Source organism: Salmo salar, chromosome 01, assembly GCF_965601325.2.
Source record: "Salmo salar chromosome 01, fSalSal1, whole genome shotgun sequence".
Classification (NCBI taxonomy): Eukaryota; Metazoa; Chordata; class Actinopteri; order Salmoniformes; family Salmonidae; genus Salmo; species Salmo salar.
Window position 1 is genome coordinate 24,568,689 of NC_138291.1, and position 15,919 is coordinate 24,584,607.

The 15,919-nt window shown below is 42.9% G+C and overlaps 2 protein-coding genes across 2 annotated transcripts; both read left to right on the forward strand.

Moving 5' to 3' along the window:
* The first annotated feature begins 292 nt into the window (after nt 1-292).
* Nucleotides 293-1,763, forward strand: olig4 (oligodendrocyte transcription factor 4). The gene has a single exon (XM_014167916.3). The coding sequence runs from the start codon at nt 558-560 to the stop codon at nt 1,323-1,325; it is 768 nt and encodes a 255-aa protein (XP_014023391.1). The 5' UTR covers nt 293-557; the 3' UTR covers nt 1,326-1,763.
* Nucleotides 1,764-4,734: 2,971 nt separating this feature from the next.
* On the forward strand, nt 4,735-15,348 carry LOC106580283 (BSD domain-containing protein 1). The gene is made up of 11 exons (XM_014161154.3): nt 4,735-4,977; nt 5,629-5,692; nt 5,929-6,045; nt 6,661-6,828; nt 8,389-8,443; nt 8,810-8,925; nt 11,911-11,979; nt 12,912-12,996; nt 13,124-13,651; nt 14,177-14,280; nt 14,398-15,348. Exons 1-11 carry the CDS (start codon nt 4,967-4,969, stop codon nt 14,425-14,427), a joined length of 1,347 nt encoding a protein of 448 aa, XP_014016629.1. The 5' UTR covers nt 4,735-4,966; the 3' UTR covers nt 14,428-15,348.
* Nucleotides 15,349-15,919: the final 571 nt, after the last annotated feature.

Consider the following 15,919-nt stretch of genomic DNA (forward strand, 5'->3'; position numbering starts at 1 on the left):
AATATGAATAACATTCCACCCACTAGGCCACGAGATAATTTATTTGCAGGGAAGGGCTACTCTGTATGAGATGATCAGAAGAAGGTAAGGAGATGATGGGGAGTTAAATGTGGGTGTGGGCGTATGGAGGTGGGGGCTGTAAGGGCAGGGGGGGGCTGCAAGGGGTGAAATTGTGTCCCTTCTGCAATTGGCTGCGAGTCTAAATGTCTCATTATGCGCCTCATTGTTCCTTTGTTGGGGTCGGGGGTATAAATTCACTCCTGTAGGACTGCAGGGGGACAGACCCCCGACGAGAACCAGACACAGCCTGCGCCTGCTGTATCTAGCTATCTACTGAACTCTGACAGAAGTGACAGTGAGAGAGCATCGGCCCTCAGGGAACTGTGGGCTTTCGTACTCAGACAACAGAGAGTGAAGAAAGATCCAGCTTTGTGTTTTTTCTTTTCAAGAACTTTTCACCAAAATCTTTGGCTCTAACCTCAATTGCTTTGTGGTTTTAGTTTTTTTTTCTTCCACTTTCGTGTTTTACATTTATTTTCTAAACATCATCTGTTGAGATGGACTCTGACGCTGGCTCCAACTCCAGCCGCTCCTCGTCTCCAGATCTGGTGGTGGACGACTCCATGGGTAGCTTCTTCTCCAACAAGATGTTCCAAGCCTACTGCCGGGAGGAGGGGGCAGCCAGGGCCGCTGGGCAGGGCAGGACTGACCGCTGTGCTGGGGGAGGCAAGAGCAAGACCCGGGTTGACCTCAAAGAGGGTGACGTGCAGGACCTGAGGCTGAAGGTGAACGGCAGGGAGAGGAAGAGGATGCACGACCTGAACCAGGCCATGGACGGCCTGAGAGAGGTCATGCCCTATGCCCAGGGACCCTCCGTCCGCAAGCTCTCCAAGATCTCCACCCTGATGTTGGCCCGTAACTACATCCTCATGCTGTCCAGCTCCCTGGAGGAGATGAAGAAGCTGGTGGGGGACGTGTATGGAGGTGGTGGTTCCCAGAGTCGCACTAGCCACCGCCGGATCAACCCTCCGGCCCCCACAGCTCACCTCCCCCTACACCCCCTGGCCCAGTCCCTGCACTCCCTGGTGGGTAGCACGGCCTCGGCTCTCCACCACCCTTCGCCTCTCCCGGCTCCAGCCCCACACTCACCACCCTCTGCAAGCTACCTGGGCTTCCACCATGCACCCGTACAGAGCCTGTTGAAGGACCCTCTCCACCTAGCCAGCTCCTACAGGCACTTTCCTGGTATGCCCTGTCCCTGCTCGCTCTGCCAGCCTCTACCAACCACCGCATCCACCCTGCATAGCTTTTCCATGGCCAAGTGAGCAGGTGATACCCAGGCCTGAACTCTGTAGTTGAGGCCCAGTGCCCACCCCAGGACTAAGTAGTGGACTGAGGACTGAGATAAATTGTTGGTTGAACTGTAAAAAACATTGGTAGCCCCGAGGACCTGTACATATTTTGTATATATCTTCTAATGAGTATGCCGCTGCTATTTTTCTAAATTACATTCCTTGATTATATTGAAAACATTTAAATGCACACACAGAAACACTTAGATAATTTAAGCCAGATAATTTGGTTATGCTTTGTATTTCATACTGTTTTTCTTGAAGCTCTTTTTTGAATGTAACAGCGATAATATCTGCTATTGCTATTCAATATCGTAAAATTCAGTGTTACTGAAACAAATGACAAAGATTGAAAGTGCTGTGTCCCTCTGCAGGTGTCTTATTTCCTAAATTAAACCTTAAAAAAAAATACATTTTCTGCTGTTTTACTTGAGACATAAATGGATGTAAATCTATTTACATCTGTTTACATTTTATTTGCATGTGTTTTTCAGCATGTCTTTGATCTTTCTCGTTTTGAAACAGGCTACGTAGCACTACAACAGTAAAACACAAAGAACGATATCCCTATCAGTTTACCATCACTGTGCACTGCATGTATTTTAGGGTCTCTCGATGGTACACCCAGGGGGGTGCAGTAGTTAGCGGTGCTGAGCAGGGTAGGGGCGGGGTGGGAGAGGAGAAGTCTACCCTGAGCTAAAGAGAGAGAGAAGGGCCAGACAATGCAATGCTGCAGAGGGAGGCTGAATATGGCACTCTGAGCTCTGGGATCATCCATCTTCACCTCAACAGGGTGTGGGAGATGAAAGGGCAGTGCGGGCGCCAGGACGGCGCGTCACTTTTGTCTGGCACAGGCAGGGGACAGGGCTGTGGCCCTCTCATCTATGGGCCAGAGGATTTGTCACTGTCCCTGTATTCATACCTAGGACACATCAGAATTATAAGAGTAAATATGTGCCGTTTTTACTTAGGATGTTTCAACGTAAGAATACACACCAAGTCTCATATGGCACTATTGCAATTTCAAGTGTTTTGAAAACCAACAGATCAAAACAGAGGATATCAAAGTTTTAGTTTTTCAGTGTTTAAAAGATCAAAAAAGATCTATCTTCATGAAATCAATGATATTTTAAAACTTTATAGTCAGTGATTGGCTAACTATACCAAACACTTCAGAACAATGACATATGTGGGATGGATGACACAGACGTGTATTTACTCAAACCCACAACAATGGCTCACCCTCACTTAGCAACAAATCAAGCGTGTAAAATACATGCTTATCCTCCCATGGCTGACGGATGAGGTCGAGATCAGGGGAGAAATAAAGAGATGTAACTCCTCAGTCCCCCTTCAACCCCCTTCTCCATGAGAGCTCTGAATAGAGCTGGACAATAGCCATGCACGGGACACAAAGACCGGGGGAGGCCAAGCTCTCGTGCCTGGGACACAGGCCCCCTCCATTCAATCTACATTTCATCATGGTAACAAGCGCTGTTGGGCCAAAAGGCCTGACACATCGCCCGCCACAAAGGCGGTTAGCTCTAATTTATGGGGCTATTGACACTGTAAAGAACCCCTGTCAGTACTCTGGGACTGTCAGCTGTGGGACGTCCCAGTGGGGGGAGGCAGCTGCCAGCCTAGCCCGGGGAGGGGCCTTCTGTGGTGGGGACAGGCGCTCCGGCATCACCTGGTCCCTGGTCCCCTGACACTTGGATCCTGGGTCCTCCCACTAGGCCCCCCTTTATTTGGGCACAGGTGGGAATGGGAAGCAGAACACATTGTGGGGATTAGTGGGGTCGGCCTCCCTTTGGTGTCCTCCCTCCTTTAGGTGGATAATTAGGGACATTGACTTGTGCAAAGCTGGTGTTTCCTGATCGTTAGCAGATGGTGTTAACCCACGGAGCAGCAGCAGCAGGATGGAGAGGGTGCGGGAGTGTGTGAGGGTGTGTGTCTGTGTGGTGTGCAATTGATATGCATCTTAAATCATACAATACTGACAGTGCCTTTCTGCGCCATTATGACCAGCCACTGTTGTCATCATAGTGCTTTTACCATATGCTGACCTGTTATGTGCTGTCTGAAGTATATACAGTATGTTGGGAGCATATGCTATGAATATGCTACCACGTTTAGGGCAATCCACATCAAACACATATAACATAGGATGTGTGAATATAAAAGGGCTTTAAATGTGAAGGTTTTGTCATGTTCAATGACTGCAGGCCTATTTCTACGTTACCATGAACAGCTTGACAATATTTGGTGCTTATCCATTAAAAATGACAGTCAAAAACAAAATAGAAACATTAGGGGCAAAAACATTTTCAAATTCAACAGCTTTTTCAGTAGAAAGAAAATGGAGCGACACAATACACTGCAGCATCAGAGAAAATAAAAGGCTCACGTTTTTTGAAATGAGTGGAGAGTAAAGACTGCATAGTCAGAATTTCCACTATTGTATGCAGTAGTCATGATCATGATAGCTGATGGCCCCCAGCCCATACACACAGATGGATGAGTTAACAGGAGGGAATGCTAATCAATAGAAGGGTGTGTGTTACCCTGGGCTCAGCAGTAGACAGGATCGACAGCGTTAATTAGGGAACTGAAGGAGCCAATTAGGGGGATTGAGGGTCTGGACAGGAGAGACATATTGGAGAACATACGCACACATTGTGCTGCGTCTGGATACAGGGGATCTTCAATTAGGGGAGAGCTCTCCTCCAGAAGCTCGCAGCCTGACCTTTTTACTATCACTTCAGTAAAGTCGGGATCCCTTCACCCTGCATACTGATGAGGGGGAAACACAGCTGGGATAGGGTCAACACACCACACTGGTCTGGGAATTAATGTAGACCCATTAAAGATTGAGTCACATACGGGCGGATTTGATTACTAATCATGTGGCTAGGTGAGTTAAATCTTATAATGTGTTGCTTCATTACCTACTTACAATAAAAATATATTTTCAGACCTCTCTCTAGGAGGGAGTGCTATTGACTGGCAGGCCACACTTTACCTTATTTATAATACTGAACAAGCTCAAACGAGTTAAAAATTATAGGCTATAGACCATGAACATTTTCAGAAACCATTTAAAAAGTAATTGCATAATGTGCATCCCATTCACATTTGTGATACAAACTTTGAAAGGGCATAATTAGCCAAATATGCAAACCTATAACAACTGGCTCAGCCCTAAAGGCTTATTCTGAAATCTTTTAATAACTTTCACTTTAGCTGGACTTGAATACAAGTGGGTGCAAGATTGGTGTTCAATTATGATACATTTATAAGGAGAATTTGAACACAATGTTAGATTTCGTTTTCATAAAGTTATTGCACCAGCAACGCCAGCGCAGCAGCATACCAACGCGAAGCTTGATCCTTTGCAGACACCGTAGTCATAAAGAAATGCCCAAAGAGCGTAGCTAGCTAATAGCTAACATAATTCATTTGGAAAATAATAATAATACATTTTACATCAGCTATCTATCCTAAAACTGTATTTACTAGAAGCAGATACAAATTGAAAAACTGCCTTTTACAAGCTTCTTCCTCATTCAGTGGGGTCAGAGTTTAGTAAATATTGGTGATGTCATGGTCTGAAGATGGCTGAAGGGTGAGTGTGAAGTCGCAAAATAGTTTGTGTTTTATAAATTAACCATCGTAATATATCCCACTCTCAGCATGTTGTTCTTTCATGTAATATATTCCTCCCTTCATATTTAGCTATTGCCACATTCATCTATTTCAAAACGATGCAATCAGTTGCTTTGTCTGTTCTCGAGACAATCGGGTTTTGTTTACCAACGATATTGCACCAGCTGTTTAGCTCGATGGCTAGCTAGCAGTGGCTAGCAAGCTGTTTGCTGCCTAATCGTGGAGACAGATGTATTAAAAGTGTGTTGTAAATATTAACAGTGATTGGACAAATATAGTTCCATGGTTTCCACCGTAGCTTTGTTCGCTATCTAGCTAGCTGGTTAGCAAGCTAACAGCTAATGCAAATTCACTGGTGTTGGTTAGCAATTCAGCTAAGCTGGCTAGATTGTTATCAAATACTGCATAGTTTCCTAAGAACGCGAAGCGAGGCGACCATCTCTGTCGGCGCCATCATACCAGAGTGTATGCGCACTGTCATCCTGCCTGACCTGGTCGTTAGTGGCCTAGCTAAATAGTTATATAGCTCAAATGTATGCTATGCATTTCACCATTTGTACTTGTTGATCACGTTTTAATACTCTGTCATCACTATGTCTCTTTACTTCAGAGAAAGCTGCGAAGGTTGGTGGGGAGGCTGGCTTCAACAAAGCTTCCAGGCCGTCAAAGATAAGGTAGACACCCATGCTAGCCTGCACGGATCCCCAGATGATCTCTCCAGTATCATAATGAGCCGCAAACTATTGTGTTATGTTCTGTGCATCAAAAAGGCTAATTTAATGTCTTCAATATGACTCATTATAAAACAAGGTGAAAATCAATATCCTTGTGACATCCAAGTACACTGATAATGCAGACATATTACTGTACTGTTTGCACTTGTAACTTCAACATTTTATTGTTTTTGCAGTCATCAGAGGCATACGAATTTATAAAGCGTGATCTGACAGAGTTCTCCAACGTGGTGCAACATGACGCTGCGTGCTCCATCGTGGCCACAGCAAGCGCCGTTAGAAGCAAACTAGCGGTAGGCCATTTGGTTCTTTACTAGTTTCACGTTTTAATGTCACGTGCATAAGTAAAGTGAAATGCCTTTCTTGCTAGTTCTAAACCCAACAATGCCGTATTCAATAAAAATGTAACACTAAAGATAACATAAGGTAGAGCAAAAACACCCGAGAAATAGAAATAAGTAGAACATGAGAAAGTAAGCAAACATACTATATACATGGTCAGTTCCAGTACCATATTTATAATGTGCAGGGATACTGGAGTGATAAAGGTAGATATGTATAGGGGTAAGGAGGTAGATATGTATAGGGGTAAGGTGAACAGGCATAGGGGTAAACAGAGTAGCAGCAGTGTATATGATGATTGTATGTGAGTTGGTGTGTGTGTAGAGTCAGTATAAATGTATGTGTGTGTGAGCAAATGATGGGGTGAGTGTTGGCGTGTGTAGGGCCCTGTGAGTGTGCAGAGACAATGCAAAAAATAAATACAAGGGTCAACTCAGGTTGTGTAGCCATTTTGTTAGCTATGGGTCATAGTGACCCATATTAGATAAGTTCATATGAATTACCACCTGGTTATTTATAGGCATACGTCCTGACTGTGGTATGTCACCTGTCCCACTTTGTTTCAGGTGGAGGGCTCCTCTGATACCACAGAGAAGGTGAAGAAGAGCCTGTCCAGTTTCTTAGGAGTGATAACAGACACCCTCGCTCCTCCCCAGGACATGACCATCGACTGTGATGTCATCACGCTAGTGGCAACTCCAGCAGGCACCACAGAGGTGTATGACAGCACCAAGGTGAGTATGTTAATACTGTGTTCAGCTTATCACTATGACAGTGTGATTTAACAAATTAAGGACTAGATACCATGCTGTTTTACATTTACTGCTAATATACCAGAATGTTTCTCAGAAATTATGTGTTAACATCATGTGTTATCATTTTTCCACAATCTGTTCAAACATGTAAGAGTGGTCAGGTTTAGAAGTGTTTTATTTATATATATATATATATATATATATATATATACACACACACACACACACAGTACCAGTCAAAAGTTTGGACACACCTACTCATTCCAGGGTTTTTCTTTATTTTTACTATTTTCTACATTATAGAATAATAGTGAAGACCTTAAAACTACTATGAAATAACACATATGGAATGTATATATACACTACCGTTCAAAGGTTTGGGGTCACTTCGAAATGTCCTTGTTTTTGAAAGAAAAGCAAAAAATGTTGTCCATTAAAATAACATCAAATTCATCCGAAATACAGTGTAGACATTGTTCATGTTGTAAATGACTATTGTAGCTGGAAACGGCAGATTTTTTTATGGAATATCTACATAGGCATACAGAGGCCCATTATCAAGAAACGGAAGATCTCGTACAGTGCTGTGTACTACTCCCTTCACAGAACAGCGCAAACTGGCTCTAACCAGAATAGAAAGAGGAGTGGGAGCGAAAGAGGAGCGAAGTTGCCAGTTGAGGACTTGTGAGGTGTCTGTTTCTCAAACTAGACACTCTAATGTACTTGTCCTTTGCTCAGTTGTGCACCAGGGCCTCCCACTCCTCTTTCTATTCTGGTTAGAGCCAGTTTGCGCTGTTCTGTGAAGGGACTAGTACACCATGTTGTACGAGATCTTCCGTTTCTTGGCAATTTCTCGCATGGAATAGCCTTCATTTCTCAGAACAACAATAGACTGACGAGTTTCAGAAGAAAGTTCATTATTTCTGGAAATTTTGAGCCTGTAATCGAACCCACAAATGCTGATGCTCCAGATACTCAACTAGTCTAAAGAATGCCAGTTTTATTGCTTCTTTAATCAGAACAACAGTTTTCAGCTGTACTAACATAATTGCAAAAGAGTTTTCTAATGATCAATTAGCCTTCTAAAATTATAGAACTTGGATTAGCTAACACAACGTGCCATTGGAACACAGGAGTGATGGTTGCTGATAATGGGCCTCTGTACGCCTATGTTGATATTCCATAAATCTGCCGTTTCCAGCTACAATAGTCATTTACAACATTAACAATGTCTACACTGTACTTTGGATCAACTTGATGTTATTTTAATGGACAAAAAATGTGATTTTCTTTAAAAAACAAGGACATTTATAAGTGACCCCAAACTTTTGAATGGTAGTGTATATATTGAGATGTAACTGTTAAAAGACAATAGTTTACAGCATATTGAATATATTAGGCTATTATTAGCATTAGCATAACGTTATCAATATACTAAACAAAAAAAATACGGTCTCTTTTTGTTGCAATACTAGATATCAGAACACATGTTATATGTCACATGATCATTTGAGTTACAGTGTGTGTTTTGTTCCCTAGGCTCGTCTCTACAGTCTGCAGGCTGACCCTGCTACATACTGCAATGAGCCTGATGGTGAGGCAGTACACATGCTTCTTTTCTATCTGTCTTCACTATTCTCATTAAAGTAAAGGTCATGTGCCATGTAACGTCACTAACCCGGCTTCATTCCCTCAAAACATAAAAAAGCCGTCAGAATGCCAATGACAAGGGACTTAAGACCATATAATTACTCATTCTACTCTACCCTAAATGTCCTCAGCTGCACTCCAATACTTTATAAATCATGGTCAAAATCAACTCCTATTACAATGAAATAACTTGACAGGACAAGACATGGGTAGTTTGGACTTCTATGCCACTTATTTTCATGCAGTTGTTAAACGGTCATGAAGATATTGTTTTGGTGTTTTTAATTGTGTGTCCTGTGTTCTGTCCCAGGTTCCATAGAGCAGTTTGATGCGTGGCTCTCCAGCTTCAGCCTGGAGGAGAGGAAAGGAGAGATCTCTGACCTCCTGGTCAACACCCCCTCTATCAGGGCCCTTTACACCAGAATGGTACACTTTCTAATAGGGTTGGGCCAAATTACAATATGTCAATTTATCAATAATGATTGACAGCCGTTGTCAATGGTGACAACATCGCGATGTGACAGACAGTGGTTTATCCTATTTGAACCTGACTGGTGCCGCGCAGTAGGCCTAATGGAGTCGGGCAGCACATGAGTGACATTCCGAGTAATTCAATAAATAGCCTATGCTATATAGGCCTTCAGAACGCAAGAAAGGAATGTAGGCTAGACAGAGTGGGGAATTCCACCAACGCTTTGCAAAATGTCCAGTCAGAAAGAATTGTTTCTCTCACTTTGTCAGATGCATGGGCCTTATAGCCTAAATCTATAAAACATTTATAACGGACACCTTAACTATATTGTGTTCAGCTGTTTTCAAAAACATAGGGTATATTCCCTTGTCTCGCCATTCAATATGAATATGACTTTGGGCTAGTACGCGTTCATCGTTTTATGCATGCAAGCTTTCTCTCTCGATCAAACAATTAATTAATCTAACAGTTCCATCTCAAAGTTGTTTGAATAGTCTAAAAACATAAGGTAGCCAGTGGAATAATAATGAGAGAGAACAAACAATATCAATGGACTATAAAAAATGGAATGAAAAGTTTAATCAAGTTTAAGCTTATTAAGAAAGAAATGATCCGTGCGGGGCCCACAGAAGCAACCAGGGTCAACGCCCTTCACAAAGCACGTCGACAGGTTTCCCACAAGATCAAAAATGGGGACCCGAACCAGCAACCTTTCAGCCACCGGCCCAAGCTCCCAACTGCCAGGCCACCAGCCCTCCAAGATCACTCCCCCACAGTTCCCCGAGAGCTGCCCCTCAACCCCCCCCCCCGAAAATAACAATTCCATTACCCACCCCCAAGACCCCCCCCAAGCCAAAAGAAAATACATCAAGGACAACAAAAATCATAATAGCAAGGCCTACTGAATACATTTGAGTGCATTTATGGCACTATTTACATGTGTGCCTGTGCATGTGTGTGCGTTTGAATGAGAGTGTGTGTATATGCATGTGTACACGAGTACAAACACCTGCACGGCATCAGCCTTAGGCAAACAAGCATTAGATGTAAAAACGTTGCCCACCCAGTGTCATTCAAACATACTTTTTGTTTTATTTTGACATTCTTTTTTATCTTTGTCTGTCATTCTATCCCCTACCCAGCAACTCCACTCCAACTTGTCTCCAATTCCACATCCCAACCCTCACCTTCCCTCAGCCCATCCCACCTATCTCTGCTGGCCACCCTCTTTGGATTTCTATGCACCATATATCTTTCAACTGTGCTGTGATGTTTAACATACAATTTAATCTATCTAATTGAATAGAATCCACAGATTGCGAGTTAAAGATAAATACTTTCAATAAGAGTATTAGTAATTGACTGACCAGTTCTCCCAACAGTTCTATTTCTAGGATCAATTGTAGATTAATGTTCTGCATTTTCAGCGATTCCTGAACCTGATACCAGAAACAGGCTACCTGAGGGCAATACCAGAACAAATGGTCTATTGATTCTGTATCCTCACCCAAAAAATCTGCAGGGCTGCGATGACTATATGCTCCAAATATTCAACATTTTGTTGGTGGCAAGAATTCTGTACAATAATTTTAAGTCAAATCAAATTTTATTTGTCACCTCTGCCAAATACAACAGATGTAGACCTTACTGTGAAATGCTTTCTTACAAGCCCTTAACCAACAATGCAGTTCAAAACATTTATTTATGATATTTACTAAATAACGTAAACAAAAAATGAACACAATAAAATAACAATAACACGGCTATATTCAGGGGGTACCGAGTCAGTGTGCGGGGGTACAGGTTAGTTGAGGTAATTTGTATATGTAGGTAGGGGTGAAGTGACTATGCATAGATAATAAACAGCGAGTAGCAGCAGTGTTAAAAACAAAGGGGGGACAATTGATTAATTGTTCAGCAGTCTTATTGGTTGGGGGTAGATGCTTTGGATAAGTAAAGCTTTTCGAGAGAGGTTTAGTGCTTTTCGATTTAATAATCTCAACCCACCCAGTTCATATTCGTTATATAGTTAGGCACGCATTATCTTGTCTGGTTAAGCAACCCAGATAAAGGAAAATATTTTTTGCTCATATGATTTGATAAACGAATCATCAGGAGTAGGCAGGGCCATAAGTGAGTGAACTGGGATATGACTAAGGAGTTAATCAGGGCAATTTTTCCATAAAAAGACAGGTATTTACCTCCATGGCTGCAGGATCTTGTCTATTTTTACAAGTTTTCTATTGAAATTCATTGTGGAGAGCTCATTTATATATTCTGTGATATGCATACCAACTATGTCTACTTCACCGTCAGCCCATTTTATAGGTAAACTGCAGGGTAATGTAAAAGTTGTCTTTTTAAAAAATCCAATACGTATTATTGTACACTTATCATAATTAGGTTTTAGTCCAGAGAGTCCAGAAAAGTTATCTAGATCTTCATTGAGACATTGCAGGGATCTAGCTTGCGGTCTTAATATAAAACTTGAGTCATCGGCATACATGGACACCTTTGTTTTTAAGCCTTGGATTTCTTATCCACCCAATGATTTATAACCTAACTCTTACTGCAGTAAGACAGCCCGTTCGACTTCAGTTGACTGTCACTTTGCTCCATCATGTGCACGAGTCTCACACACACACACCTGTCCCATGCTGAAACTCCACCAGAAAGGAATATTAGAAAAGATTTGCCTGCACTTAGCGTCTGCCCAGGCTTTCAGCGTTATCTTGAGTCATGTTTTATATTTGTTTATTTTTTGGGGCCAATACCAGCATACATCACAATGTTTTATGAGTACATAATCACGATAGGACAAAGGTTGACATCGCTCAACCCTATTTTATAACCCTCCTGTGCAGACCTTATATCATAGAAGTTAATACCTTTTTTAAATGCTCTGTGCGTTGTGTAAGAGTAAGTATTTTCATCCATAGGTGCCAGCAGCTGTAGCCCATTCTGAATTCTGGCAGCGGTATTTCTACAAAGTCTTTCAGTTGGACCAGGTAATTCACTCACTTTTTTGTTTGTTTGTTACTGGCATGTATTGCTCTCATGAACCATCATGCACCCTCTTCTATCCGAATCCCATGTTAGAATGTAAACTGCACCCCTGCTGGCCAGTTGTAGATCAGTTTGGAGAGAGGCTCCTACCTCAGAGTAGAGCTCTGCTACCCGACCCGAGCCCCCGATATTATACGTAGCCGGATAGCGGCTGTTTTTTCATCAATAACTAGGGTACGGGCAGGGCTTGGGTATCCCTAAAGAGGATTTAGAGGCTCCCGAGTGGCGCAGCGGTTTAAATGGAAAGGCAAAGGGGGATACCTAGTCAGTTGTCCAACTGAATGTATTCAACTGAAATGTGTCTTCTGGATACTCAGAGCTCCATGAGCAGCTAATGGATTTACTAACGGAGGAAGTTATTTCTGATTTTGGGCCGAGAGGGCCTTATATTTGGCAGAGTCAATCAGGCCTGGGTAGGGTAAGGGTTGAACGTCGCGTGCATGGATAGGGCTCTGGCTTACAATTCATGCCTGTGCAGGGCTCTACCTCAGAGCTCTGGTAGCTTAGTAGACTCTTGGAAAACGAATCTTGCCACCCAGAACCAAATCTCCCGCTATTTTATTTGGATTCGGACGCTTTCCCGTGTGTCCTAACAAAGACCAGACCCCCCCTCTTCCAAAGCTCATTCCAATCCTCTCCCTCCCTTTCTGGAAAGTACACATGTTTTTATGATATTTTGTGTGCTGCATGCTGACAAAATGGAGGTATCAGACAATGCATTTGGTGCAACTATTTCACAGGTAAGCTATGTTTATTAGAGAATTTCCCAGTTCAAATCCCTGTCCCCACTTCATATCATCACCGTAGCCGATAAATAGACACTAAAAAGCTGGTAGTGTTCTGCTGATGGGTTACTAATGTGACTGACCACCAGGAGGAGGCCAGGCGAGTGGCCTTGAAGCAGAGAGCAGAGCAGACTACCCACACAGAGGCTCTGGGCTGGGAGGAGGAGGATGAAGGTATGTTGGATAGGGAATTTCACAACGTTGAAATGTCTTCTGTGAGATGTGACCTGAAAGAAGTCAGTCAGACTAGTACAGGTCTGTCTCGTGACTCACTGTTTTCTCTCCCTTATTTCTACCCCAGATGACTTCCTTGGCGCCACGTCTTCATCTCGCCTGGACTTCACACCCCCATTGGACGACCCTGCGACCCAGCTGTCCCCACTTACACCAGTCACAATGGCGACGACCCCACTCAGCCCCATCCCATCTCCGAGCGGGGAGCGCTCCTCTCCCCTCTCCCTGAGCAGCGACAGCGGCAGCCTGCCCACCCAGGTGGAGGTGAGACCAGCCAGGCCACAGCCTGCAGTCGTGGAGCTGTCCCAGAAACTCAACAAGGCCAGCCTGGAGGAGAGAGAGCCAGAGGGGCAGCAGCAGGAGGAGGAGAAGAGGGTTCAGTTAGAGGCCCCAGCCCAGCCCGAGCCTGCAGAGAAGGCTACAGCTGAAAGAATAACAGTGAAGGCCCCAGCTACCACAGTGAAGGCCCCAGCTACCACAGTCCAGGCCCCAGCTACCACCATCAGACCCGAGACAGAGGGGCCCCAGGACCTGAGGGTGTTTGAGCTCAACTCTGACAGCGGGAAGTCTACACCTTCAAACAATGGCAAGAAAGGTAAAAGGACATTCTATTCAGTTATTGGTGTGACTGGTAACAGGGTTTGATTGCTGTTCATCAAATCAAAATCAAACACATTTTTATTTGTCACATGTGCCGACTACAACAGGTGTAGAATTTACCGTGAAGTGCTTACATATGAGCCCTTTCCCAACAATGCAGAGTTAAAAGTAAGAAAACAGTTATAATTAGTAAATAAGAATGGGAAAAATGGAAACGGTAACACAATAAAACAACAACTAGGCTATATACAAGAAGTGCTGATACAGAGTCAATGTGCAGGGGTACGGGGTAGTTGAGGTAATATGTAGGTAGGAGTAAAAGTGACTAGGCAATCAGGATAGATAAATAGAATAGCCGTGTGTGTGTGTGTGTGTGTGTGTGTGTGTGTGGTGTTGGAGTGTCAGTGTAGTATGTGTGGGTAAAGTTCAGTGAGTGTGCATAGAGCCAGTGTAAGAATAGTATTATAGAGGAGTGTTAAGTGGTCCCATCTGACCCTGTGCTTCACCCTGACCCCTGCAGGGTCCAGCACAGATGTCAGTGAGGACTGGGAGAAGGACTTTGACCTGGACATGACAGAAGACGAGGTCCAGATGGTGCTCTCTAGAGTTGAGGCTACAGGAGAGGTGGGCAATAAATACAAATGTTCCTGTTGCATTTCTTCTAACTCCAAACTGTAACAAAAAAGAACATGCCTAGTTAGTTCAATTATGTTGAACTAAATGATTTTTTTTATTTTTCAGCTGGAGGAGGACTGGGAGAACTGGAACTGATGATTGCTGTGGCGTACTGTTTCTATCCCGCCATTAAAGCGAGTTCTCGGCAGACGAACCATGCTTAACGTGTTTTACCTCTGTCCACGCCGTCACCGTGTCACGTTTGTTCGTAGGGGAATGTCCCTTTGGTTTGGACCATGTTGCTGAAGGCGCTAGCATAGCAATGGCAATGCAAGACAATAAGATTAGAGCCAAGGCACCATCAGCTGTCAGTTTGTGCATATAGGTTTCAATGCTGATTTACTCAGTCTTTTTGGTTATTTCTTGAAAGCTGCTGCTCTCCCTCTATCTTCTGAAATGCCATTAAGTACATGTAAATTGTTGCTAGTGAACTTCTTCAAAGTTATGAGTGGCGGGAATTATTACTTCACTTTAGGCTGAAGAATAGCCATAAAACTGTAACGCTGCTTATCACCTTTCATGAGATGAAATTCTTCATGTGATTTATTGAATGGTGAATATATTGATTTAAACTTTTTTTTTTATATATTTCTTTTCCCCCTCAAGTGATTTACTAACTTGCCTATCTTATGCAAGTGAATATTCATAAAGGAACATATTTTGGCCTTTTTATAGAGAGCATTCATTTTGGATTCACTCCCAACCCTAGATACATATGACCTTGACAGACAAGCGATAGTGTGGACAGGATATCCAAATGTTTTGTCACACAGATCTGAGTTGTGCATTTGCCATTCTGTCTGTTTTCATCCCTGCCCTGCTGTAATTGACATGAACATGTCAGCTCTTCTGTGACCTCCAGGGGCCACGTTTCCGCTTTATTTCCTGTCTCTGCTACAATAATCTATTATTCGATCAGTCCACGTCTAATATTATTCTGGGTGGGTAAGGGTCTCCATTTATTGTCAATCGTCAAAAGAGAAGATGATAATGACGCAATAAAGAGGCTGCAAAATGTTTCAGGTGTCATGGTGCCAGAGTATTGGGCTTGGATGTCTGAGGAGGTATGGCCTGTTGTCATGTTATTTCTGATGTAAAATAATGAATGAGATCCCACAGCCTGCTTAGTATGGACATATAGACTGCACAATAGCTCTGAGTATGGAGTTGCAGAGAGCCAAGAGCAAATGAGGGCTTTGTCTGCTTGATTTATTTAACAATAGAGTATAGACTAGCTTCATTCTGCAGTATCGCTTCATACTATTCTGCTATTTTATTGTCATAATTGTCTTGATCAGTTTAAACCGTTGCCAAGACTCAAAGCATAAAGATTTAGTGTATAGATCTCTACAATTACTGCTTTTCATGTGAATGTTATTTCTCTGAGCATTGTTTTGCATGTCAGTGCAATCACTTATGCAAACTGTTTTACAGCAGGTGTACTGTTTTAAGTTGTAAGGTCGCTTACTAGCTTGTAGTTGCTAAAGGAATTACCTGTTTATAATGAATTGATTGATATGTTGCATGTCTCAAGTTCTCTATGTATTTCACGTTAATACATATATTTGCACTTTAAACAATACGTTTA